The 25,057-nt window shown below is 42.1% G+C and overlaps 1 protein-coding gene across 2 annotated transcripts in view; it reads right to left on the bottom strand.

Annotated features, from left to right (window-relative positions):
- Positions 1-25,057, bottom strand: part of SGR2 (shoot gravitropism 2 (SGR2)) — a 279,626-nt gene that overhangs the window by 51,914 nt on the left and 202,655 nt on the right. Inside the window, exons 11-16 of one of the 2 annotated variants that reach the window (XR_015691565.1) lie at positions 21,952-22,278; positions 14,956-15,336; positions 14,788-14,860; positions 14,443-14,545; positions 13,583-13,668; positions 13,435-13,497 (exon numbers count right to left, since the gene is read on the bottom strand). Coding sequence is in view for 1 of the 2 variants with exons in the window: in XM_087682632.1 (XP_087538758.1) it covers positions 13,435-13,497; positions 13,575-13,668; positions 14,443-14,545; positions 14,788-14,860; positions 14,956-15,336; positions 21,952-22,278 (1,041 nt within the window). In the remaining variant the exon portion in view is untranslated. Of the gene's footprint in view, positions 1-13,434; positions 13,498-13,574; positions 13,669-14,442; positions 14,546-14,787; positions 14,861-14,955; positions 15,337-21,951; positions 22,279-25,057 lie in introns of both variants that reach the window. The other variant, XM_087682632.1, reaches the window with a different exon arrangement.

Genomic DNA, 25,057 nt, shown 5'->3' with positions numbered 1-25,057 from the left:
AGACTCGGACCCCAAATAGCTGCCCCATATAGAAGTGTGGATGTAACCAGGGTGTCAAAAAGCCACAGTTTGGTGCGCGGCTCATGAAATTGTATGTGAGCATATTGCCTCTCCAATGTACCTAAGGCTGCATATGCTTTTGCCAAACGAGCCTTTGATGTCTCTCTCCAAGAGAACTGTGGTCCCTTCAATGTGACCCCCAAATAGACATACTGCCTAACCATCTCCACTGGCTTTCCATCAAAAGTAAACTAGTGCTCAGCTCTTGTCACCCAAGCAGCTGATGTGTTAAATACCATAACTTTAGTTTTCCCAAGGTTCACCTTAAGATCTCTATCTCTGCAAAAAGCTGATAATGCATCCAAGTGTCTATTTAGTCCCTCAGGTGAGTCAGATATAAGTACAATATCATCGGCATAAAGCAGTAATGGTATTAGCACTCCAGCTAGGCTGGCTCCGGCCCCACCAGTCCTATCCACATATTCTGAAATTTCATCTATATACATCCCAAATAGTGTCGGTGAAAGTGGACAGCCTTGTTTCACCCCAATGGTGCTATTGACTGTATCTGAGATGCCCTCAGGTGTTTGTACTCTGCCTGTCATTGTCTCATACAAGGCATAGATACTCCACTGTATCTCTACAGGCACATCAATGTTTTGCATTCTTCTCATGAGTCTAGCGCGTGGCATTGTGTCAAAGGCCTTGCGAAAGTCCACAAAACAGCAGTAGATCTTTTTCTTGAATGCCTTGCCTTCTTCGATGATTGCCCTCAATGTAAAGATATGGTCTAGAGTTGTATATCCCCTTCTGAAGCTAGCCTGGCCTTTTGATCTTAGGCCATGCATCTCGGCCCATTCACTCAATACTTGTTCCACGATAGAGCCATATACCTTGGCCAGCATGTGTCCAATCATGATAGTTCGGTAGTTACTAGGTAGCGTGGGGTCTCCACTCTTAAAGAGCGGCACAATAATATGGTCTGACCAACAGGTTGGAAATCCCTCACAAACTGGCCTATTAAAGATGTGAGCCAGCGTTGGTGCCAAAATATCACAGGCATGCGTGAAGTGTTCAGCCACTAAACCATCATGATCTTGGGCTTTTCCATTTTTCAGTTTCCATATGGCATTCCTCACTTCTTTTTTTGTGAAAAATCTGCAATTTGCTGGTCTTGAGGTTGAGGGGAGTGGCATAGGCTCTTGGCCAGGAACATCATAGAGTGTGCAAGTATATCCATGCCAATCATCCGGTCTAGTAATTTGTAGGGGTGGCTGGTTCTCATGCATCTTTTTCCATGCTCTCTTGCTGTCCTGCCCCAAGAACATGGAATACATTTCTGTTTCTAGTCTGCTCAGGTATTCCCACTTCTTTTTGCATACCAACTGTCTAAAGAGTGTTTGAGCATGCTTATGTGTACATATGCCAAGTGCCATCTCTTGCTGAAAACGTGTTCGTGTCTCTCTGCACTCATCATCATACCAGCCATTTTGTGGGGCATTACCTCATGGAGGTTTATCTGACGGTGTAGTGTGTGGGAAAGCGTATGCTGCTGAAGTGTGTATTATCTTGGTCAACTGTCCTGTAAACTCATCCAGAGAGGCCTGTGTGTCTAGCTCCCTCAATGCATCTCGCACAGTGGAGTGCTGTATATGTGTGAGGTCACTTCCACAAAATCATAGCATGGTAATTTTGGTATGTGTGGCTGTGCTTCGTGTATATGCCCATATTGCATTGTGAAAGCTAGAATAGCATGGTCTGCTACTAATCCAATTGGTCTGTCTAAGATTTCAAAGCTTTTTATGTCAGGTAGCAAGTTGGGTGATCCAATCAAATAGTCCACTGTGCTTGACCCTTTCTCGCTTGCTTCAACACGAATGCCTGGTGTGGGTTGAAGTGGAAAACTGTTCGGCTGTCTATAGGCCACAGTTAAAGGATACCATGGCCGTTGTGGGCACTGTTTTGGTTCCCCGGAGCCTAAGGGCCACGAATCGTAACCGTTTGTGTATGTTATGGGACACTGCTCAGAAAAGGCCAGCTTGGTTACGTCTTAATTGCTCTGGCATGCATCCTTTGCACTTTCGTTTGAAATGGGGTAACTTTGTAGGGCATTGTTTTTCGTGTGAAAAATTGGGGCATTTTATGGTCGAATGTCCAGCGAAGCAACCGACTTCAGATGCTGAGCATGTTTTGCCTCCCATGGAAGATATGGTGCTTCATGCTCTGTCGCAGGATGCGACCCAGCCACCTAAAGTCTTGGATAAAGGCAAACAACATGTTTCGGGTTTGGGTTCCTGTGATAATGATTGGGTAGATGTACGTGCCAAAAAAGGTAAAAGGTTTGATACTGGCATGGCGGATATTGTGCCTAATGCTTCACAAGATTCCTTGTGTACTTATATGCGCAGGAAAGACATGTTGTCTTCAGAGCACACTACTCATGCTATGGTTTCTTCTGCTCCTCGCAATCAGCCCACTAGGAAAGTATATACGGATGGTTCGAAGGGCCCACATGCTAAGTTGGCTTTTGATGCTAGAGGTAACGTGATTACCCCATTGGATCGTCATTATCTCCATTCCATCCCCAAGACAGTGGATACACTGTCTACCTCTAAATCTCGCCGTCAGAACTCTTTTGCCGTGTTAGCTGATTTTTTGGATGAGGGAGTCCTTGACATTCTAGCAGAAAAGGTTAAATCGAGGCAAGCTTTGCCTCGTTCCTGATTTTCTTTTTTTGAATACACATGAAGATAGCCACGTGGAATGTGCGAGGCATTTGTTCTCGCAATAAGAAACATGCCATGTGGAGTTTATTGCATGAGAATCAATGGGATGTCTTGTGTGCTATCGAGCACAAGAGCCACGGTGAAGCAAGAAAAGTTGTGGATTGCGATGGGTTTTGCTTGTTTTATGCATGGACACATGCCATGCATTATTCTAGTGTGCTTATGATTATACATGAGAAATATCAGCCCGTTCTCATTAAAAATGATGTACACGGTCGTTTTGTGGTGATTGAAGTTTTATTTAAAGGAGAGATCTTATGGTTACTTGAGCTCTATGCTCCAAATGACCCTTTATTCCGCCGGGATCTTTGGAATACTTTGCAGACCTCCTTGTCACTCGGCAGACGTGGTTTTTTGATGGGAGATTTTAATATGTGTGTTGATCCTTCACAGTCCATATCAGAGCATTCAGTGATGGACGCTCTGGAAAGCCGTGTGTGGAATGCGTTTGCTCTTGTCGTACTTAAGCAAGATCTCTGGTCATGGCTACATCCTTCTTCTACAGGGTTTACTTTTCATTCTGCGCAGTATACAACTACATGGTCGCGGTTCAACCCATGAAAGTGTTGCAGCAATATGCCTTGTCAGACCATTTTCCTCTACAGCTCGAGATGCTTGTTCAACCCATTGCACCTTTTAAGCAATTTCTGGATAGACTCCCTTTGCGTTTCAACTCGTCATATTTGAAGCATTTAATCTTTTAGAGTTATATGCAACAATTGATTGATAGATTTTTATTGGACTTTTCCTCTGAGGGCAATGCTTCTTTTGAACGATTGCTCTCTAATGTGCAGCGGGTTGTTCGGCAGTATGGGATCCATCATGCCTCTCTTTGTCGACGGCGTTGACAAGCAGCGGAGGAATTACTGGCTTTGGTTCGTTCTCTATTGGTGGAGACTCCAGATGATGTATTTCTGTTGCCATTGGCTATGCGTTTGGCTGATCTTATTAAAGAGTTTCAATTGAAATCTTATCAGCAGGCCAAATTGCAAAATTTGACTGAGAATTTGCAAGATAGTGCTTGTCAGACTCATAAGTTCTTTCGAGCTCTCCATGCATCTCCTACCCGAGAGAATATGACTAGACTCCAGGATGCAGAAGGTCAAATGGTCATTGATCCTCAGACTATTGTGAATATGTGTAGGAATTATTTTTTAGACCTTCTTGGTTCTACTCCTTCACCTTCTGACCAAATTACTCATGCCCGCTCAGTTTTCTATGATTTGGTCCGCAATCAGGTTCCACATGACATGCAAACTACTTTGGAGACAGATATTCGTGAGGCGGAGGTTATGGATGTTTTGTTACGCTTGCCCAAGGATAAAAGTCCCAGTTGGGATGGTCTCACCAATGAATTCTTTCAGGTTTTTGCTACTTGACTGGTGAAACCATTGACGGCTATGTTTCAGGAGGTTTGAGAAACGGGGTTCATGCCTTCCTCATGGAAAGAAGGACTTATTAAACTGCTTCCAAAAGTTCCTTCGCCGCCTATGTTGAAACATTGGCGACCAATTTCTTTGATGGGTTCTATGTATAAAATCTTTTCCAAAGTAATGGTGAATCGGCTCCATAAGCATCTTCCTGCCATTGTGCATTCTCTTCAATATGGTTTCATTAAGAGCCGAAACATTCTGCATAATGTCTTAAATGTGCAAATGGCTATTGACTATGCAAGGCACTCTAATCAGGAGGTGGTATTGATTCAATTGGACTTGGAAAAGGCTTTTGATTATTTAGACTGGTCTTTCATTGTAGAATTTATGTCTACTATGGGCTTTGGTACTTGGATGTCTCATTTGATCTACACCATTAGTGTTGCGGCTTCTTCGCGAGTGATGCTCAATGGTAGTGTTACAGAGCCATTTGTCCTTGCACGCTCTATGAGACAGGGTTGCCCTTTGAGTCCTCTCTTTTTTGCCCTTGCGACTCATCCGGTTCTTTCCATGTTATCTCATATGGCAGCTTCTACTCAGTTGGTTGGATTGTCTCTTCCTTTTGGATAGCACTTCATTAGTCAATCCTTGGTTGATGACAGCTTTATGATTTTGCGTGCAGACAAGGATAATGTTCGCAAAGCATTAGATGTTTGGACTCTCTTTGGTCATGCTTCTAGTCTTCATATCAATGCTTTGAAATCAGCCATTCTCAGTTGCACGGAGTGAGATTTGCAGTCATTGGACTGGCAGGGAATGGTTGTTCCCCGTGGTTCCATTGTCAGGCATCTTGGGTACCCTTTGGGTGTTGATGTTTGGCCGAAGCAACTACTAGAGTGGATTTCACAGAAATTGGCAGCTAAGTTTCTGTATTGGAAGTCACAGGCTTGGCCCTTCCATGTTCGCCTCAAAGTGGCTCAGACAATTATGTTGCCAATGCTCACATATTTCTTGCAATTGCTGCCTTGGACTACTACTACATTGAATGCTCTTACTCAGTACATTCGTTTCATGTTTTGGAAGGACTCCTTGCATGCAGGCATTTCATGGATTTCTTGGTCGCATGCATGTACCCCCAAACGCATGGGTGGTAGGGCTATTTTGGAAGCCGAAACTCATATGCTGGCACTCTGTTGGTCTCTTTTTCGTGCCATATACTTGGATCATCACCCGTGGGTCTTTATAGCCCGTTATTTTCTTGAGGATCACGGGCTTGTGCATGGTAATACCCAAATTCGGAGCTCTTGGTGGCATGTTCTCAATGCAGACTCTCGGTTTTCTAGTCCTTCATCATCCCTGCTTGCTCATTTGGTATGTTCCTGGAAATTGGTTCTCCAGAAGGCTCAGTGGCATCCAGCGGAGGACCGCATAGCTACTAACTCTTTTCAACTGGAATTGTTGGCAGCCTCACGTTTACTTTCTTGGGAAGGCAAACATGAGCTCAGACCAAAATTTAACCGCATGGCACGTTTGGGCTTGACTTCAGTTGTTGCAGATGCCACCCTTGCTAGTCGCAATGTGTTGATATCATTTCGTACAGCCAGGAGGCTTTTCAGGATCCCTTGTGGATACCGTGATTTATGGGGACAGCTTTTGATGGTGCTCCACAGTAGACAAGCCTTTCCTGCCCTTGCTTCGGATCGTCCCTGGCAGGACTGGGACCTTGCAGGCAGGCTGAATTTGGAAAAGGACTCAGCTAACCATGTGTATCATCTTCTGATTAAAGATCATCAATGGCTGGTTACTAAAGCTAATACTGTATGGGAATTGCGTAAATCTCAGTCATGGTGGAAGGTAACTGTGATGGAGGGCTGGTTGAACAAGACACCTTTCAAATGCAAGGTCTTTCTTTGGAGGGTGATGATTGGTGGTCTTCCTCTTACTTCAGTCCTTTCCAAGCGTCAAATCTCCAATGGCAATTGTTTCTTTTGCACCACCAGTGTGGAATCGGCCTGTCATCGATTTATTTCTTGCCCTCTCGCTAAGAAAATCTGGTCACTCTTGTCAGCGGTTTGGTGAGCAATGGTTAGTTTCTCGCTAAGCCCTTTTGATTGGGTTTTTGTGTAGCCCAAATACCCCACACCGGCATAGTCGCATATGACGATCTTGTTTCACTTTCTTAGATACCGGGACTGTTGACACAATTGGACCATTCGGAATGCTTTTCTTTTTGATTCAGCCTCTAATGTTCAGGGACATATTGCTAGGCTTAAAGGTTTCTTGCATTGGCAGATAGATCTCATTCGGCACTCTGACTTACTCCCTCGCGAGGACTTACTTCCCTGGCATATGGCAATTTCCTCTGTATCTTTGCTATGACTTTTGTAACTCTTTTGTTGTTTAGTACTTTATAAATATAACATCCATTACGAAAGAAGAAGAAGAGAGCGAGAGAGATTTATAAGCTGAAAGTATGGCTCCCAAACGGAGGGAGACACACACCAACGGTAATCCCGCATTCAACAATGGAGCCACCAGCGAGGGCGTTACTGCTAATATGAATACAACGTCGGGTATGGATAATTCATATCCGAATATCCAGGTACTAATTGCCATCTCCGCTATTCATTGAGACATAGGGTATATCGCTTTGGTATGTACATGAGTTCATCTTAACAAGTAACCTGAATCTATTTTTCAATAGTTAATGAACTCATTGGAAATTATGGGATAACTCTTTCTGCAACCAAAGGTGACCTTGCATAGATTTATGTATATGGCGCGTTGAGGTTCGCACAAAACCTTGTACCCAAATATAATCATTGCATCCCAGTGCTACATGACAAAATCAAACCTAACATGAAGGGCATATAAGGTTACCTTGAGGGTTGTGCACATAGATGGTACATGCATGGAAAAGGTTATACGAAATAAGCATCGATGGTACACAAGTTGATCCTGCATTAAAGTCTTGCATCCATCCTATGAAGGTTTCACATTGAGTAATGGTTAAAGAGTTATCTTGTGCTGCCAAACCATGAGTTGAGTACAACTCACACAATAATTCAGGGATTACTTTGCATTAGGAGATAGTCTTGCATCTTTACAAATTTGTCTCGTGTTCTTTAGGGAAAAGGAAGATAAAGTCAATTAAAATTCTGCATAGTATCGCTCTTTGATCCCAAGGGGGCGAGCAGATATGCGATGGAAATGATATCGTGACCTTTATTGCATTGTTTGGAAAAAGATACAATTGGTTGTTGGTTGATCATCAAATAATACCCTAAATGTTTTTACATTTAGTTGATTATTGGATTGTGGTTTGGATGATTATTCCAAGTGCTTGTGATTGATGGTAAATGCATGGCAAGGGTTTGTGATGACAAGTTGCCATGGGAATAAAGGAATGTTTTTCTTGGACAATGATATTAGGGCTGAATGCTTTGTTTGTGCTTGATTCTTAATTGGATTAATTAAGAAAGGATATTTTGTGTGGGTGGATCATCTCCAAGGTCACACCACGTTTCAACTCGAGGACATTGCTCGATTCATGGGCCGAAGGTCGAGTGGTGAAAAGGCCAACCACGGAAGTTGTGTCTCACTCCCTGGTTGCTTGGGATCAAGTGGAGCTCTGGACACCCCTTACCGAGTTCGGAACGGAGTTGAAGACTGCCGTGAGCCCAACGTCTATGGCATTGGAAGATCCTATTCTAGATAATAGATGGAAATTATGATGCCATGTGATTTGGATCGGGTACTTCTGTTGGACAGAAGGGATACATAATTTCTCATGTATGGGCAAGAGACAAAGATTAACGTGAAGATAAGTTAAGGAATTTGTTTTGTCAAAAGGACTGCTTGCTCTGTTTTCGTATTTGTGCTGTAAATTACGCGAACGAACCTTGTTCTCTAAAGGTTTAATTAAGGAAGCTAGTTTTAAATGTCACACATAATTGTGGTAGGATCTAATTAGAAAACTAAAGCTATCAAGGGAAGCGGGTGGGCAGAACCCCTGACGGGTCTGTCCTATGACATGGTGGTCCTAGAGAATTGGGAGGCTTCTCACAAGGTTTTACCATCGTTCGACTTTAGGTATTGTTAAGTTAGAATCCGGTTCATGCCGTTTTAGGGGACCGGAATGGGACTACGCTTTACGGGCAGAGAGGTTGAGCGGCGCATCCCTCTCGTTTCCCATTCTCCTTAAACCAAGTGCGGCATGGGTTTGCTTCGGCTCGGGTATCTCTGCGTAAAGTAGGATGTCCAGGACCTGACACTAGAATGCTGTCAGGAGACCTTGACCACTAGGAACTTGAATTTTAGGTCGATCCTAGTGGGTTCGGCTGCGAACGTTCTGTTGTGAGGCAGACTCGGAAAACCCTAGGCGATAAACCCCGTAACATTCCATGGGAGTACCCGGTGGCGTCGCTTAGATTCGTCTCTCGATGGACCTCTAAAAACGTGCTTGGACAGCCGATAGGCGGGCACATTACAATAGTCCATTGTGTTTTCATCCACCTTTGCAGGACTTAGTAGGCCATTGGGTAGCCAACGAGCGTCCTTTGTTCGATACTCTATATCCTCCCCTCCCCTCCCTTTAAAGAATTGCGCATGCAAGTTCCCTTGTATACGGCTCAAGTGGCGAATGTGCTTGGGTGAAGAAAGGAAGATTCTCTATTCGTTTTTATCCTGACTCCTTTGAGAGGATCGTAGTTTCAATTACTTCTTCTGTGGTGAACGTTTGGGTTTCCTTGGTAAGATAACCATTGCCTTTGTAGCCTTGGTAGGTCACTGGGTAGCTGACATATACCCTTTGCTCAATACCCTGGCTACTTTGGGGTGGGACGCCTTTGGGAAAACAAAAGATTAAAGGCTTGGGTTTGTTTATAGTCCCTTTTTGGCTTCAGTTTTGGGCTTAAGAGGGAGATACTGAGCTAAAATATCATTAGCTTTAATTAAACAATCCCAAAACTTAAGTTAATTAATGAATTTTAATCATTTCTTTTAAACAAATGCAGTTCAAGAGTTTTTCAACGTCCCACATGTAAACCCTAATTTGGGAGATCCCAAACTTTTTATAAATAGATAGCATGCTCTCCCACTTAGTCCAATCTCCTATTTGCAGTTTACAGGTGCCAGAGCTTTGCTGCCCACAAACTGTTCATGGAGGATATCTCGATTGAAGCTACCCCAACTTTTCTACTACCTACTAGCACCTATTTTCAGCCATCTTGCTGATCTCTTCTCTTGTAGTCATCGCCAGCGGATCTAGCTCCTTCATTTGCTGTATTTGCTGCCTGGCGACTCCACACAGGTTGCATTTGCTGATTAGAGGATGCGTTTGCACCTGGCAACCATCTCCCTGGCTACATTTGGGCTGACCAACTGCCACCTGGCATTCCACAACATTCAAAAGGCCATGTTTTGCCCATACAATTGCTGCCACCCATCTCTAGAATTCGCATTTGCTGTTTTTCTCTTTTCTCTGCTTGTCCGGACACAGTCGACATCCACATTGCTGCATTAGGTATTGCTAGACATCTTTAGAGGTTGCGTTGCTGCGTTTTGGGATCCATCGGAGTACAACACACTCTCTAGCTCATTATCTTTGCCTTAGTCCTTGAGACACAAGAGTTCGAGGTTCAATATTTATTCATTGCATAGTGTGTTTGTTGCATGAGCATTCTATTATTCAGATTCATTCATTTTAGATTATTCATTGTGTTCATTGTCTTTGGGTTACCCTAACCCTAACTAGTTCTGTTATCAGTTTGTGCTTTGTTGTATGATTGTATTTGTGTTTTTGTGTTAGGGCATTTCTTTACACTATGAGCTATTTTGTGATGTGTGATAGCAAATCTCAGCCATGAATGAAGGATCCTTGATGCAAATTTAAAGGTTAACAATAGATTTGAAGAGATTTGGTCATTTGCAGCAAGGGTTACTTGCATGCAACTGTTGAAGACTCAATTTGGCTCCCCAAACATTTCGAAACAAGAGGCGAATTGAGGATTCATGATTCTGGCCACTATTTTAAGGCTTAAATTAGAGATTTCTCTCTCTTGCTTATTCTTCCCTCATTTGTGTTAGATGCATGTTGAATGTGGCATTGGAATTGAAGATAAAGCGAAGATAAAGCCGCAAATTTGAACCTGATGTGTTGCTGATTGGGGGTTTGCTGATCTTAATCAGAAACTAGCAAGGTTTAGCGTTTGCATGGCCTCATTGGGATGCATCCATGCATGCCTTAGTGATTGAGAAAGGTTGCCAATACAAATTTGGTCATTATATAGTGGAATGGATGAGATTCTAGAGGTCCATAAGAGCACTGATTTGAATACGACTAGAAGAGAATTCAATTTGAGCTTCATTGTGGAATCCAAAATCAAGGGGTGAATTGGACTTTATGATTGCTGGTTATAGAGAACAGCAAGATAGTTGGCTCAGTCAATAGAGGAAGTTGGGAACTCAAGGGCATATCTTTTGAGTTTAAGGCAAGGTTTTGACATCTTTCTAGGGATTCAACTCAGATCTCAGCTGTACAACAAGATCTTGGAATTAATGTGAAGGGGCACCATTGTTTTGGAGCCAATCGGGTGTCAGCTGATCTCAATTTTCTTGAGGGAAAGTGAGCCCAAAGTGGTGAATTGTCGAAGTTTCAAATTTTCATTTATTTTTTTATGGCTGGTTGTAAATTAGTGTATTCTAGGGTTCCAACACCCTTCTGTAAAAAGGAACGCTGGTTGCATTAACCTTAAGGCTGCAGCTTATCATAGTGAGGGACATAGTCATATTAAAAATGGCCTAATAAGTGATACTCTTGTGACCCTAGATCTGAAGAATGGCATACAAACTATGAAAAAACTCAAAATATCAAAGATTACAGCTCATTTATATTCTTACAGTTCTTCCCAAAGGTGTTCTTGTTATTGTGCATCCAAACTTTGAGGACATGGTGCCTGACCCAAACCTTGGCAGAGAACTGCTGCACAGCGGCCTTGCCATGCTTCTGGATTGTCCACCCACTCTTCACTGCAAACTCATACATTTTCCAATGGTGAGGACAACTAAAGCTAAATTGACAGCATCAGCAGTATTATGTAGAGGAGGATAATCCTGTGGCCCACCTTGCATTAATCCATTGTTTAGACTGTAAAAAAAGAGATTTATCAACCAAGGATCTTCACCTCAATCCTAGTGCATGCTAATTGTTTATATCTAGTTCCACTTATGCATTACAGTGCCACCTTGATGCTCTATAGGCTTTTTGCACAAATAGGAATCTAGCACTAATCCTTGAGAAGTCTAAAGGCATTACCTTTAGAAACTCTGTAGTTCATCACCAATTTAGCACTACTGTTGCCGTATTGAGGAAATCTAGTGGAGTAAGTGCACACTTTCATTTCACAGAGCTGAGCAACAGCAAATCAGTCATTCCAATATGAAGCCCTTTGTAGGGACCTAAATCTTCACAATGAATGGAGGACTGAAAGGCCACATGTCATACTGATTGCACGATGATATAACACAACAAGTAGTTGAAGGCCTCTTCCAGGTGTTACATCCATAGACTAAAGGAGATGCTCTAAAGGAGCTGATTCCATAAAATTCCCATTGATTGATACCATGGTTTTTACAGTAATGTGCAGCAGCAGGAGAGATGAACTGCTAGTTTCTGTAGACTAAAGCATGGTTTAGGGACTATGCCTCTGGATGGATGAAATACCACTATCACAGTACAAAACTGGTTCAGCCACACTGAGCTCAAAGGAGTTGTTGGGATGGACATCACCAAGATAGACATTAAGAGCGCATGGGTTGACCAAAGGCAACACTTGTCAAAAGATGGCCTTTTACAAGGAGAAAACATTGAATGATGGTTTCATTATCAAATTAAGATAAAAGGAAAACCTGGGATGCATTGTACTATAGGCCAGATGTGGATTTCTCAGCACACAACTCTGACTGAGACATTGTACTATAGGCCTGTGGACTTCTTAGCACACAACTCTGATCAAGACATTGTGCTATCGGCCAGATAACTTCTTAGATGAGCGTTACATATGCATGGGACCAGTGTACTGTAAGACAAGGGTGTTGCCAGTTCCTTTCATTCAAGGCATTTGGTACCCTGCACATAAGCATGGAGTTCTTGTCTAGTTTGTGACTGTGCTCCTAGAACTCAGTGAAATGGATAAGGTTAATTAACTGCACCCCAAGTTGTCGTGGCTTATGTGCAGGATCCAAAATAGTGACCATAGAGCTCCACAGTCCACTACCAACACTTGCTCCTTGCACTGAGAGGGTAAAGAAACAACTGCAAGTGAAGAAGAGTGTGTGGAAGACTCATTGAGCCGTGATTATAAAAGAATGGCCTTGACCTATGATGAGGAAAGCTCCTTGCGCCACGAGGGTAAAGTAATTGCTGTGAGCGGTTAAGAGTGTGTGGAAGATTCATTAAGGTGTGATAATAAAGGAACGGCCTTGTGTGATGATAAGGAAGGCTTCTTGTGCGGGGAGGGTAAGAGAATGACCGTAAATAGAAGTGGTGATGAGGTGAAGAGTGATGTTGAGGAAGGTTCCATGTGCCAGGAGGGTAAAAGAATGGGCTTGAGTAATGAAGTGAAGAGCTATGTGGGTGTGGAAGGAAGTGGTGACCTGGCAATGTCCCCTTGTTGTCCATGTGGCTTCATGGTGATCCACACCATCATCTCCAATCACCAGTACATGTTCCCAGGGAGATGCATCCTAGTTGATACTATCACAGATGCCCTGAGATACCTCCATCATGATCCCATGTTAGATGTTTTAGGATAGTGGGGAACCAGAAGCTCTTTTTACACATTGACAGCTTCTATTTTTACTAGTTTGTCTTTCTTTGTCTATCCATGACAAGATGAAAAATGAAATACTTGTATTAATCGTTTGGTGTACAGATGTACACATATATACATGTGTATCCTACCACCTTAAGACATGATTAAAGAATGATAAATTCTTCATGTCAATCCCTTGTTACCATCTTACATGATACTCAACTCTACCATTCAGCAAGCCAACCATCCTTGTTATGAAGCCATGCTTAAAGCAATTAACTCTTCATGCTAAGCCTACCATTTTATATGATGCTGAAAATCTACACCGCTTGAAATTAATGTCAGTCATGGTAAACTGTAGCAGCTTTTCGTAAATTGTAAATAAGGTAGAAATGTCCTCAGATATTAAATTGTTACAAAGAAGAGCTGTAATTTCCAAAATTGTGCACATTGTTGTCTTACCCCAAAAGTGGCAAAGGAATGGACAAAAGCCTTAGATCGAGCAGAAACGTCTCTCCCAAATTCCTGCGTAAGCCATTAAGTTCAAAACCTTACAATCTTGTATATCAAGACACTGAGTATCCAAGAAGATAACAGCATACCTGCATACCGATGTGGATGCGTTTCCCGCCCTTGTGATAGGGCACAAACACAGGCTGCTTGTGTAAATACTCCTTTGACACCAAAGGCTCAAGCCTGCATCACCACCAACAAATGGGTCCTCTTGGTTAAGATATTTTCATTCCATACATGCACCAAACAAGTGAGCATATTGGCAAGCTTTCAGCCTTTGAAAATCCTTTACAAAGGTTTTTTCTTAAGACTAACAATTCTTAGGAGCAACAGGTAACTTATGGAGAAACCATACAGTGATGCTATTTAAGAGAACACAAATAACTTATTACAATCCATAATAAATTCTAAAGCAAGTCCCTTGCTTGCACATAATCTCTATTTGACTTGGAGCACCATGCAGTCTACAATATGCTTAAATGTGTATGAAGAAAATATAAACGTTTGCAGACAGAATTATATCAATGCAAAATCTCCACCTCAGCTGGAAAGAGTCGTAGATGGACAGTGGGGAGAACTTACAAACACTGCGGGTATAAACAAACTCATATACAAACACCTGGCAGAAACTGAATCTCAAATGATGTTTATAGGCCCAGATGACTCGTTCAAATTGTAATACATAATTAAACAGGAAAGCTGTAGATCTACTGGATTGGAATATAGATGATGAGCTTGCATAAAAAGGTAGATTCAAGAATTTGATGGCAATACATACCATACTATCTGAAAAACAGACACTTCACCACACAGCAAAATGGCTTAACGAGTTTCAAATGAGAATATGTTTCTGATTGTACTAAAACTTTGTACAATCTTAGTTTTTAAACCAAGTAAGATACCTGTAGAAATAGAGCTACATTGTTAATGGCATCACAAAGAATATCCCATGTATACCTGTAGGCAACAGGGTCGAATGGATGAAAGATATTCAACAGCCGCCTGCAGGCTGGCATCTCCTCCTCAATCCTGTCATTTTGCCAGTAGTCCTTTCCAGTACCTGACTATACAGCAACCATAGGGTGTGGGATAAACATTGACTAAGAAATACAAGTTGATGAAATCAACCTTCAGGATGTAATCAACATCCTGAATGTATTTGGCATAAATGTGACAGAGATCAAGTGTGCTAGGGCAGGAATTATTTCTAAAACTGGAACATTGTAGGACGTGCTTCTTCTCAATTTCCTAAAAAGCCTCGCTGTTCTCAATTTAAAACCTCTTAATCAGTGAAGTGATTACCATTTCCAATGCGCACATTTCGTAAAGACAGAAAAACTCCAAGAGGAGACCCAACTGCAAAGAACGTGTCAACCTGCAAATTCACCTAGTAGTTGAAAAACAAGTTTTGGGCCAGGGGTGCTCCCTCATCTTGCAATCTTAAAAAAAGGAATTGTTTAAGAGGCATGCCTCAAACTCAAGCTTTGTATACTCAATAAAAGGAGTATATCGCTTCCTTGAGCTGGATCGAGATTTCAACTTTGGTATGATTTCATGAGGTGCAGGCTCTAATGGTTGAGGATTTGCAGAACTATTGGACTCAATTTGGGCATCAACAACATCACACTCCCTGGTTGCAATCACTTCATGTGAATCATCCTGGGATCCAAGAAATGTTAACTTATTCTTTTGACTTCCAGAAAGGCTTCTGAATGGACTACTGGCATTTTCGTAAAGCGAAGTGGCATTTTCCTGACAATCAAGATCAGTAGACCTTTCCCATGTTCCTTCCCTGTCCTTGCTGGCATCACCCTCCTCCAATAATGACAACTTCTCTTTCAATCTTGCTATCTTCAACACAAAACAAGAAAACGTTGTCAGTGTTAAATATGCACATGATGCATAACATATGCAAAGGTGTTCAGTGCCTTACTGTTCCCCAAGAACAAAAGCTAGCAACTTCCAACCCCAGAAAATTCCAAAGGTGGCTTCTGAGAAGCAAAACAGCAGCTTAAAATACTTGAAGAAGCACTAGAGGAAGGTGATTGAGAAATATTAAGATTTTGTGTAATGGAAGGTAAACACATCTTTTGGTGTGCGCAGACTGTAAGAGAGTACCAAAAGTTTTCCTTTTCACAAAGTTAAATCATAATAAAAAAAGAACAAAGAGAGCTATTTTGATAAAATTCGAATCCAACTATTTTCTCATAAAGCATTTTCTCCCCTCTAGCCCTCACTTTGGACATCAAAGCTCTGATTCTTTGGAACGCTATTCATTGCAACATTAACTTGCTGGGAGCTTTACACATGGAATGTGTACAAGAACAGTTTTTGATTGACGATCTTTCTTCGTCAACAACAAGCTACATATTGACTGTATAACTGGAGTTCTCTGTGAAGGTAACGGAACTAAGAAATCCTTTGCCACTATTTTCCCTCAATTGTTGGTCCACAGACTACTCTCATATTTAACCATGAAGGTACAAAGTATTCAACTCTCCCATCCCATTTTTCCATCCTCTGACTTACTGTCAACATGTAGGTTTTGTGCAGCATGAAGAGTTCATATCGCAAAAGCACTGTGCCTTCCAGTGTGCACACTGCATATGCTGGAATACGCCAAAACAAAAATATTCCTCCTTTCTAAGAGGATAAGTAGTCAAGACTTCACTGAATTTAGGTCAACTTCTGTCTTGTAAAGAGCCTTAACTACCTTCTAGAAATTCTCTCTTTGATTCCAAATTGTCTAGAAAGCTCAAGTGAAGAATTTGATACACTTATACAGCTGAGACAAGAATCTGTCAAATAAGCAAAAAAATTTGCCAAATCTATATGCTGGAAATCAGTCATGCAATTTTTGAGCAAGAAATCTTTAGCATAAATAGTCATCAAAACACATGAGGAAGAAAGCTTTAGCAGCTGGGCAATGACAAATGAGACATAAAATAGTTTTCAAAACACACAAATGTCTCAAGCACTGGGATTAGGCAATGTGTTTTGCCAGTTCTTGCAAAAGCCAACCACCACATGAGTTTAATTAGGTTTTGCATTCCACTAGCCATTCTTGGATACTTTGTCCATGCATAACATGTGTTATCTAGCTGCATCCAGAAACATTTGTACCATGTATACCACAAGAAGTAGTACCATGTCTGGCCGAGCATTAAGCATCCAATCTTCCCAAGAGGCATCGAGATTTAAAGCAATACCTTTAAAGTGCCCGGTATGTCCCACATTTGGATGCATACCTTGCTATCCAAAATGCAAAGTGCTTGCATTTTGACAATTCCCATGCGTTTGCTATCCTTGCCCCGAATCGAACATTGCATCTGTGCACTCGATGCATTGGGTGCATTCAGAGGGATAGTAGTGCCATCCCACCTTTGGAGATTCAGGTTGTCCCCACAAACTAAAAGATACCTTACGCTTGTTACCCTTGCTACCCTTCTTGGGTGACTAAAACTGGACATCTTGATCTTCTTATTCTTGCTGATTTCCACCATTATGATGCATTGCAGTCCCCACTTCATGAATGAAACCATCCTCTTATTCTTGCTGATTTCCAGCATTATGATGCATCGCAGTCCCCACTTCATGAATGAAACCAGCATTTACAGCATGCTGCCCATGCTAAAGATCCCCAAGGTTAGACATCGTGTTATTTCCATTGTCTTTTGATGAGGCATCACCGTAATGTGATGCTTCGGTGCCAGAAGAGACATGCTGACTCAATTTTTCTACAGTTGAGAACAATTTCGGCAAATTGCTTGCAATTACAACTGCAATCAAGTGCCTCAGGCCCATTTACTTGACAAAGTCGTTGTCACCTGGCAATGGAACCATTAGGGCAGCCTTCCTTTTCAAGAAAGGGTTGTGGAACCTTGTTTTACATAGTATAACAAGAAATATATACATAAGGTTTAACTTGAAAATTCAACACTTTGCCACTTTTGATGAGGCATCACCATAATGCGATTCTTCAGTGCTAGAAGAGACATGCTGACTCAATTTTTCTACAGCTGAGAACAATTTCAGCAAATTGCTTGCAATTATGACTGCAATCAAGTGCCTTAGGCCCGTTTACTCAACAAAGTCATCATCACCTAGCAATGGAACCATGAAGGCAGCCTTCCTTTTCAAGAAAGGGTTGTGGAACCTTGTTTTACATAGTATAAGAAGCAATACATACATAAAGACATTTAACTTGAAATTTCAACACTTTGCCACTTTGGGCTTGCCCTCAAGAAATTGAGATGAGTTGACACCTGATTGGTTCCCAAAATGTTGGAGCCCCTTGTGGTGTTTCTTTTCTCATTAATTCAATATCTTGTTGTACAACCAAGAGAAAGACGGATCCCCAAGAATTTGGGGGGCCTCACCACAAACTCAATGAATGCTTCCAAGAGTTTCCAAATTCCTCTATTGACCAAGTGCAATCTTTTAAAAAATTTGAAATCTCTTGTTGTCCCAAATAACCAGTGGCATTCAATTTTCCCCTTGATTCCACAACCATGAGAGCCCGAAAGAATATTTTCCTATTGCATGCAAATCAATTCTCTTGTAAACCTCCAAAATCTCACAAAATTTGCTATCCACTAGCTGAATTCACATCCATAACATTCAATGTACATTGAGGCATGCATGCACGGATCCCAATGCAGCCATGAAAACCCTAAACTTGCTGATTTCAGACTTGGGATCAACAATTCCTAATCTGCAACACTTTGAGTTCAACTTTGAGGCTCAAATATTCAATTTCCTTCACTAGATTGCACACGCATCAAACGAAGAGAAGAGAGACACAGGAAGAGAGAGAAATCTTTGCTTTTTCACCCATAAAAGAGTGACAAACATCATTTTCCAACCTAAAATAGTAGCCATAATAATTAATCCTAAATTTGCCTCTTCTTTCTAAATACTCTGAGAGTCAAATTGAGTCTTTAGCAATCACATGTAGGTCACCCTTGCTGTCAATGGCAAAATCTCTTCAAATCTGATGTTAACCTTCAGATTTCTGGCAACAATCTTGTTAGAAATTGAGCTCCACCTGTATCTCTTTATGTCTGTGTGACTGATCGACACTAGTTGGATAAAGTTGTACATGTATGTGTCATTGAATAAGTCGGTGTAGACTTGATCTAACCATAGTTAGATGATGGTTATTAAAACCTAGTGTAAGTCTCACTTTCAATTAGTAGTTGAGTAATGGAATACGGAAGAAGATGAAGATGAGCTGATGCTCATGGGTTATGCTCCACTCTCTATCTCTCCCTCTCTTCCAATATGGTATCAGAGCTATGCTAGGTGGGCTCTTTGGAGCAGGAGGCACTGAAGAAGACCTGAAGAAAGTGAAGATCCAGGGTTCTCTGAAGACAGGCAGGCTGCCATTGTTCCTGGCAAAGGTATGCATTGGTTCTTCTTGTCTCCCATGGCTCAAGTGGTTGCTATAGCTTGTTTGGGAGTGTGCCAAGGCTCCAATGAGCATGTATAAGTTGTCAATGAGCACCATGTGCTGCTGATCTGCTGCAAATACATCCTATCAGGCTACGTGAACTGCGCCTGTTTGCAGGCTGAACTTCAATGATTGCAAAGACATCACATAAAGTGGCTATTAAGTGGTTAAATGCTTGCCCATACCCTTTGAAAGGTGCTTGAAGATTGTTATATGCAAATGCCTTGGAGAGGGCTTAGTTATGAGCTGAGATATGAATATACAGATCTGAAATTTAGTCCTGAACTGCTGGTAACAGAGAATACACAGCATGTTTGCTGCCATGACATGATCTTGGAGCTCTATGTCATGCTCAGAAAGCATCAGTGAAGTATAGATATACACCTTGGAGGACATATGCATTGTTCTTGTGTCTTGGAGCTGAAGTTTGTTGACAAAAACACTCAGATCTGGGAGCCTTTTACAAGCTGAAAACTGTCATAGATCTGTGAACAGCAAGCATTGTCTGCACTTGAAGCATTACATGACATTGGTTGGTTCCTATGAACTATATGACTTGGGATATGTCTACTGAATGTCTAAAGGACTAAGACAAGCATTGAATGCTATTGTGTAAACTGAAGTCTGGAGCTGAAAACAAGTGCATTTAAAGTGTCTTGGCTGGTTACAAGCAGGGAATGCAGTCCATGACTTTGCTCCTTGAAGGCAGAGTGCCTATGGTTGTATGTATGGTCACCTATTGACCTCAACACACAGTAGCACATGTATGAAGTGGTTTGAGGACTCTTTGAGCTAAAATACATGTTGGTTTGGCTGAGTATTTGCTGATTGCAACTTGCAGACAAGATATTTGACACTTGTACTTGCTGTTTATGACCTGATCTATGGCCGAATGGTCATGTATGGAACCCTACATGTACTAGCAGATGTCTGTGAGATTTTGGGACATGTATGACATGCATACACCTCGGTTTTGGCTGTAAATCGGCTGCTGGTCATTTACAGCCTGCAAATCAGACGACATGTATGTACCTTGGCAGTAAGGTTGCATGATACAGACTCAAAGCAACTACATGGTCTATGTACTGATTGATGTACGTACGGGTTATGCCACATGTTTGTGGATGGTTTTGAGATGATGATGGGCTGAAATACCCTGGTTTTAACAATGAATTTGTTGCAGAAAACTGTCATAAATAGTTAGTGGTCAGTGATACTTGTTGGCTTGCAAGTAGTCACGCATTGGTCAGGCATTGACATTGTCTATTGCAACATGGCAAATGCACAGGGCATTGACAACATTACCCAAATTGTTGGTGAGAAGTTGGTCAGTGATACTTGTTGGCTTGCAAGTAGTTAGGCATTGGTCAGTGATACTTATTGGTCAGTGATTTCCCGAAGGATGCTTGGGACATACTCATGAAGAACAATGGAAATGTAACATATGCACGCAAGACTCAGCTGAAACAGCAATTCAACAACATGTCTAGGAATGGCAAAAGCATCCATGCTTATAGGACAGAGATAAAGACCATAGCGGACCAGCTTGTCACTATTGGATTACAGGTATCTGAGGATGATATGATTGCTGTCACTCTGAATGGACTTAGCAAGGAATATAAAGCATTTGATACATCTATTTCTATTAGATCTGAACCCCCTGATTGGGATGAGTTGATTGCTTTGCTTTTGCATGAGGAAGTAAAGCTTGGATTGAACATAGGTTCTAATACATCTCAAAGCAGAGATATTGTCCTTTATTCTAGGCAGTGTGGCAAAGGCAGTAGAGGCTGTGGCTCGTTTTGAGGTTGAGGAGACACTCGAAACACCTATGGACAACAAGAGTAGAGTAATTGGCATGGCACAACTACATAGGGCTAGTGTGACAGCTTTAGAGGTAGAGGGAGATCACCCCGAGGCAAAGGTGGTGGATCCTGGCACTTGAAGTGATTGGAAGTTTGTGATTCCTGATGATTTCGAGAAAAGGTCAGCTAACTAGATTTATCATCAAATGGTGGAGGCCAAGAGATGGGTCACGGGAAAGGCTAATGAATTATGGCATATTCGGGATAGCAAAAAGAAGTGGCAAGAAAGATTTATCCAGCTTTGGAAGTCTAAGGTTTCATATCAGGGTAAAGTGTTTATGTGGAGGCTGCTTATTGGGGGTCTTCCAACTGGCGATGTGCTGCGTGCCCGCAAGATCTCTGCTGGTCATTGTGTATTGTGCACTACATGTGATGAAACAATGCTTCATCTCTTTATCTCTTGCCCTGATGCTAGACAAATTTGGAGTTTTGTTTTCCGTGTGTGGTCTGCAGCAACTCAACACCGGATATCAGTTCGTTCGTGGATTATGGGAAAGATGACTTCTTCATCCTCTTTGCACTCAGATTTTTCCTGCCTTTTCCATTTCCTTAGATTGTTAGCCCTGTAGCATGTATGGCGTACTCGGAATGCCTTCATTTTTGATTTAGTATCAAGTATCCATGGTCATGTGGCCCGTGCTCGTGGTTTAGTGTTATGGTAGATCTCCTCTATGGTCTCCCTTGATCTGGCTCTTCCTAACATTGCTACTCCCTAGCTGGATATTGTTCGCTCCACTCCAGCTGTCCTTTTTGAGTGACATTTCTGTGTTAGAGTTATGGTAGAGTTTCAGTTGTATTTTTTCTTTGCTGACCTGATGGTCTGATGCAAATATTTTCTACTTAATTCAATCATCTTTACGAGCGCGCGAGAGAGAGAGAGAGAGAGAGAGAGAGAGAGAGAGAGAGAGAGAGAGAGAAAACCTCTTCACATGATGGCTTTGTGTCATCATGTATCTTGTAATCCAGTAATCTTGTATTTTTTTCGTAATTAATATAATTACCTCTTACGAAAAAAAAAAAAAAAAAAAGAGAGAGAGAGAGAGTTTTTTTAAGGAAAGCACAAATTTGAACATATTTCACAATGCATAGGTCACTTGCATGACATGAGGTTCACAAAACATAAATTCTATACCAGAAAAAAGAAGATACCTCTTCTCTCAGGGCCTTTAGATCTGCTCTTTTCTCTGATGAGCTAGAATTGAAATTATCCATGAAACCACTGCTGGTTTGTGCTGGTAAATAGCCACTGCTTACATTGTCTGCAAGCTCAAATTTCTCTGTATTCTGAATACCAGATTCTAAAAACCTTCTCAAAGGGACATTCTCACCATTGTGGTTCATTTTTCTTTCAGATTCTTTAGATACTTCTCTGTTTTCATTCATTTTAGTGATTGGCAGGGATGATGCCAAATTTTTCTGGTGGCAGAGAATATCATAAGAAAGGACACTACCAAGAGAGTGGCCATATATTGAAACCTGCAGAAATTGGACAAAATACAAATCTCAATTTCTTCAATTACTGGTATCTATTTTATAAATTGTCATAGTACTGCAGTAAGATTCTTCTGAACAACAAGAGTCTTCCACTCATTTGAGTGGTTGTCCACGAAACATTTATGATTTGTTGAAAAATAGCTATACATCCAGTTTTGTTCAAACTTGACTGAGTTTTAATGTCTTGCTAAAAGATAATTATTTAAATCCAGCTTTGTTCTAAATCAACTACAAGTCTTTATGACTTGTAATCTATACTCTCCTAAAAGGAGAAATTCTAACTCTGCCTGAGCAATTATTGCTCAAGCATACACATTACAAGTATTCACTTCTTTGTTGTTGCATTGTACATCAAAAGACATTTGCTGTAAGAATTCAGTTGGTCTCACAAATAATAAGGGGTTAATGATATGTTATGCAATGGCTGTTTAGAACTCAAAATGCAGTAATAACCTAGAAGGTAAGGGCATTTACAAGAATGCAGAAAAATAAGTGTTAGTGACACTCTTGTGTAGCTTCTCTGGCATTGGAGGGATCTGCATACATATCCCTTCAGTGAATGATTTGCAGCATCGAGTTCTTATATTTTACCTACACAACCTTGCCCATAGCTGCCCTGTGTCAAAACAGGTAAATCTTGTTAATGTGCTTGTGGCATACTTCTAATCTCCCCGTTGTTGACACTCCAGTGCCAGGGCTAATCTCAGTGCCACTGAGCTGGAACTTCAGATTTTCATATCCTTGTGCAGCAAAGATACAGTATCTTATACTCAAGACGGATACTGTTTGAAAGGAGGGCACTTCTAAATGCAATTCTCCAACACAAATCTCCAGCCTGGTTCACTACACTTGCATGTTGGTGCATAAGTTCATGACATGTTTCTTTCCTGTTAAACAGAATACCCATGCTGTAGAGATTGCTTAGGTCGAGCTGACTTACACCATCTAGTGCAGTTGCTTGTCCCGGCAAGGAATAGAATTCATCCCTTCTCTACCATTGTACAAATAACTAAAGTCACCTTTCCCAATAGTTCTGTATACATCAAACCAGGGTGGATTGTAGGGCACACCTGTCCCTCATAGATGCTGAAGACTCAATTGAGCTCCTCCGCATGGTACTTGATATATTCTAGGCCTTTCAAAGGAGACTGCTTTAAAGATTACAGTGGGTTTTTGCGAAGTGGATGTGGAGAGACCCCTTTCAGGACAGATCTAGAGATATCTTTTGGATACAGCACTGAACTACAGCGGATCACATGAACGAGATAAAAGCAGTACCAGCTGCTTCTCAGCATTGGACTAGACAGCACATCTTGTTACTGTTCTTGGCAGACTTCTAGAGGCTATAGACCTAGGGAGGTCCCTCTTTTTATGGCTGGTTTCTTGTAGGAGCCTAGCAGTGGATGCTTGGTTAAGCATAGGCGGACATGGAGGAGACCACTCAGGTTGGGCACAACAAATTCCATATCAAGAGGCTAACTCTCCCAAATCTAGAGCTGCCATTCCCAGAACTCACTCCAAGGTATGTAGGGGTCCAACAGCCAAGTCTTCCCTTGAAGTCCAATGACACGAATCCTCCTCCAAGCCTCAAGGTATCTAATTGCTCCTCCTCCTGTTGGCCTCTATCAAGGACTAGCCTTCCACCAGTCTGGACTATGAATAATACCTCATAGGGGGGACCGCCCACTCTGCCTGCTACCTGCAAGGAGATGCCTACTCGCAAGAACCTAGCTGCCCACACCTCTGCAAGCAGCACTGGCTCTCGAATGGGGGAACCAGTCCTATGGATTGCTGCTTCAATCTCCCTCCTCCTGGTCTCAACTCCACGCTGGCAACCATATGCCTGCTATAAGATCACCTGGTCAGCCAGCTTGTAAATCTCTGTCCACACTGTAACAGTACAGGCAGCACCTGCCTCCCAGCCAGCCCATTGGATGTGAGGGCACTCACCGATCTGGATCCTGTCATCACGATCTCAAACTTGGGGGCTCCAGACCACCGGCTGGTGGTCTATCTCTGCTTGATAAACTGGAGGCCTCTGAATCAAGGCCTTGTGCAAGCCCTGCCACATTTGTAGCGAACTGTGAAGAAGTAAGATTTGGGTAGGGTGATCTAGGCTGACATGAATATCCATCTTAAAGATGGCCTCCACTCCTTGCCGATCTAAGGCCTACGCTCCTGAAGGCCCTCCTGCAGAACCTTCCAAGTCTGCCCCTGTGGTGGGAGTCCATGAACCTCCAACTTGCCTAGGAGGGCCACACTCTAATACTCTCGATCGATGATCCCCAGCCCCACCACAGAGCAATGCCAGATGATAGTTGCCCATGCCACCTTGACCCAGGAGCACCTCCAACAATCCAAGAGTCACCTGTGGGGAGACTTGCTGCAACCTCCACCCAAAAGTTTGTGTGCGTGCGAATCCCTGAAGGAGCGTAGACATTGAGGACCCCAAGAGAAGAGTCCCCCAAGTCAGGCCATACCCATAGGACTCTTCCTGCCACAATCATCCCATGGTCTCACACATAAGCTAACAAACTCGAACCAATAGAAGGGCAAACTCCTCCACTCCTGTTGTGGGCATCGATGGAGTGCTTCCAATAGGTGTGATCTGCTTGGGAGTACTCTCCCTACCTTCCTGGCCTAGGCAGGGGAGAGCTTTTGTTCCTGAAGTAAGATGCCAATCCGTTTGGTGAGGGCTAGCTGCATCTCTTGCTTGACAATCAACTTCTTGGGTCAACATGTACCACTATAGTGAAGGCTA

The sequence above is a fragment of the Lygodium microphyllum genome, chromosome 8 (genome assembly GCF_053477565.2).
Source record: "Lygodium microphyllum isolate KBCC chromosome 8, Lygodium_microphyllum_v1.1.10, whole genome shotgun sequence".
NCBI classification, from domain to species: Eukaryota; Viridiplantae; Streptophyta; class Polypodiopsida; order Schizaeales; family Lygodiaceae; genus Lygodium; species Lygodium microphyllum.
Note: the sequence above shows the minus strand (reverse complement) of the source record. Positions and strands in the feature narration are given on the sequence as shown.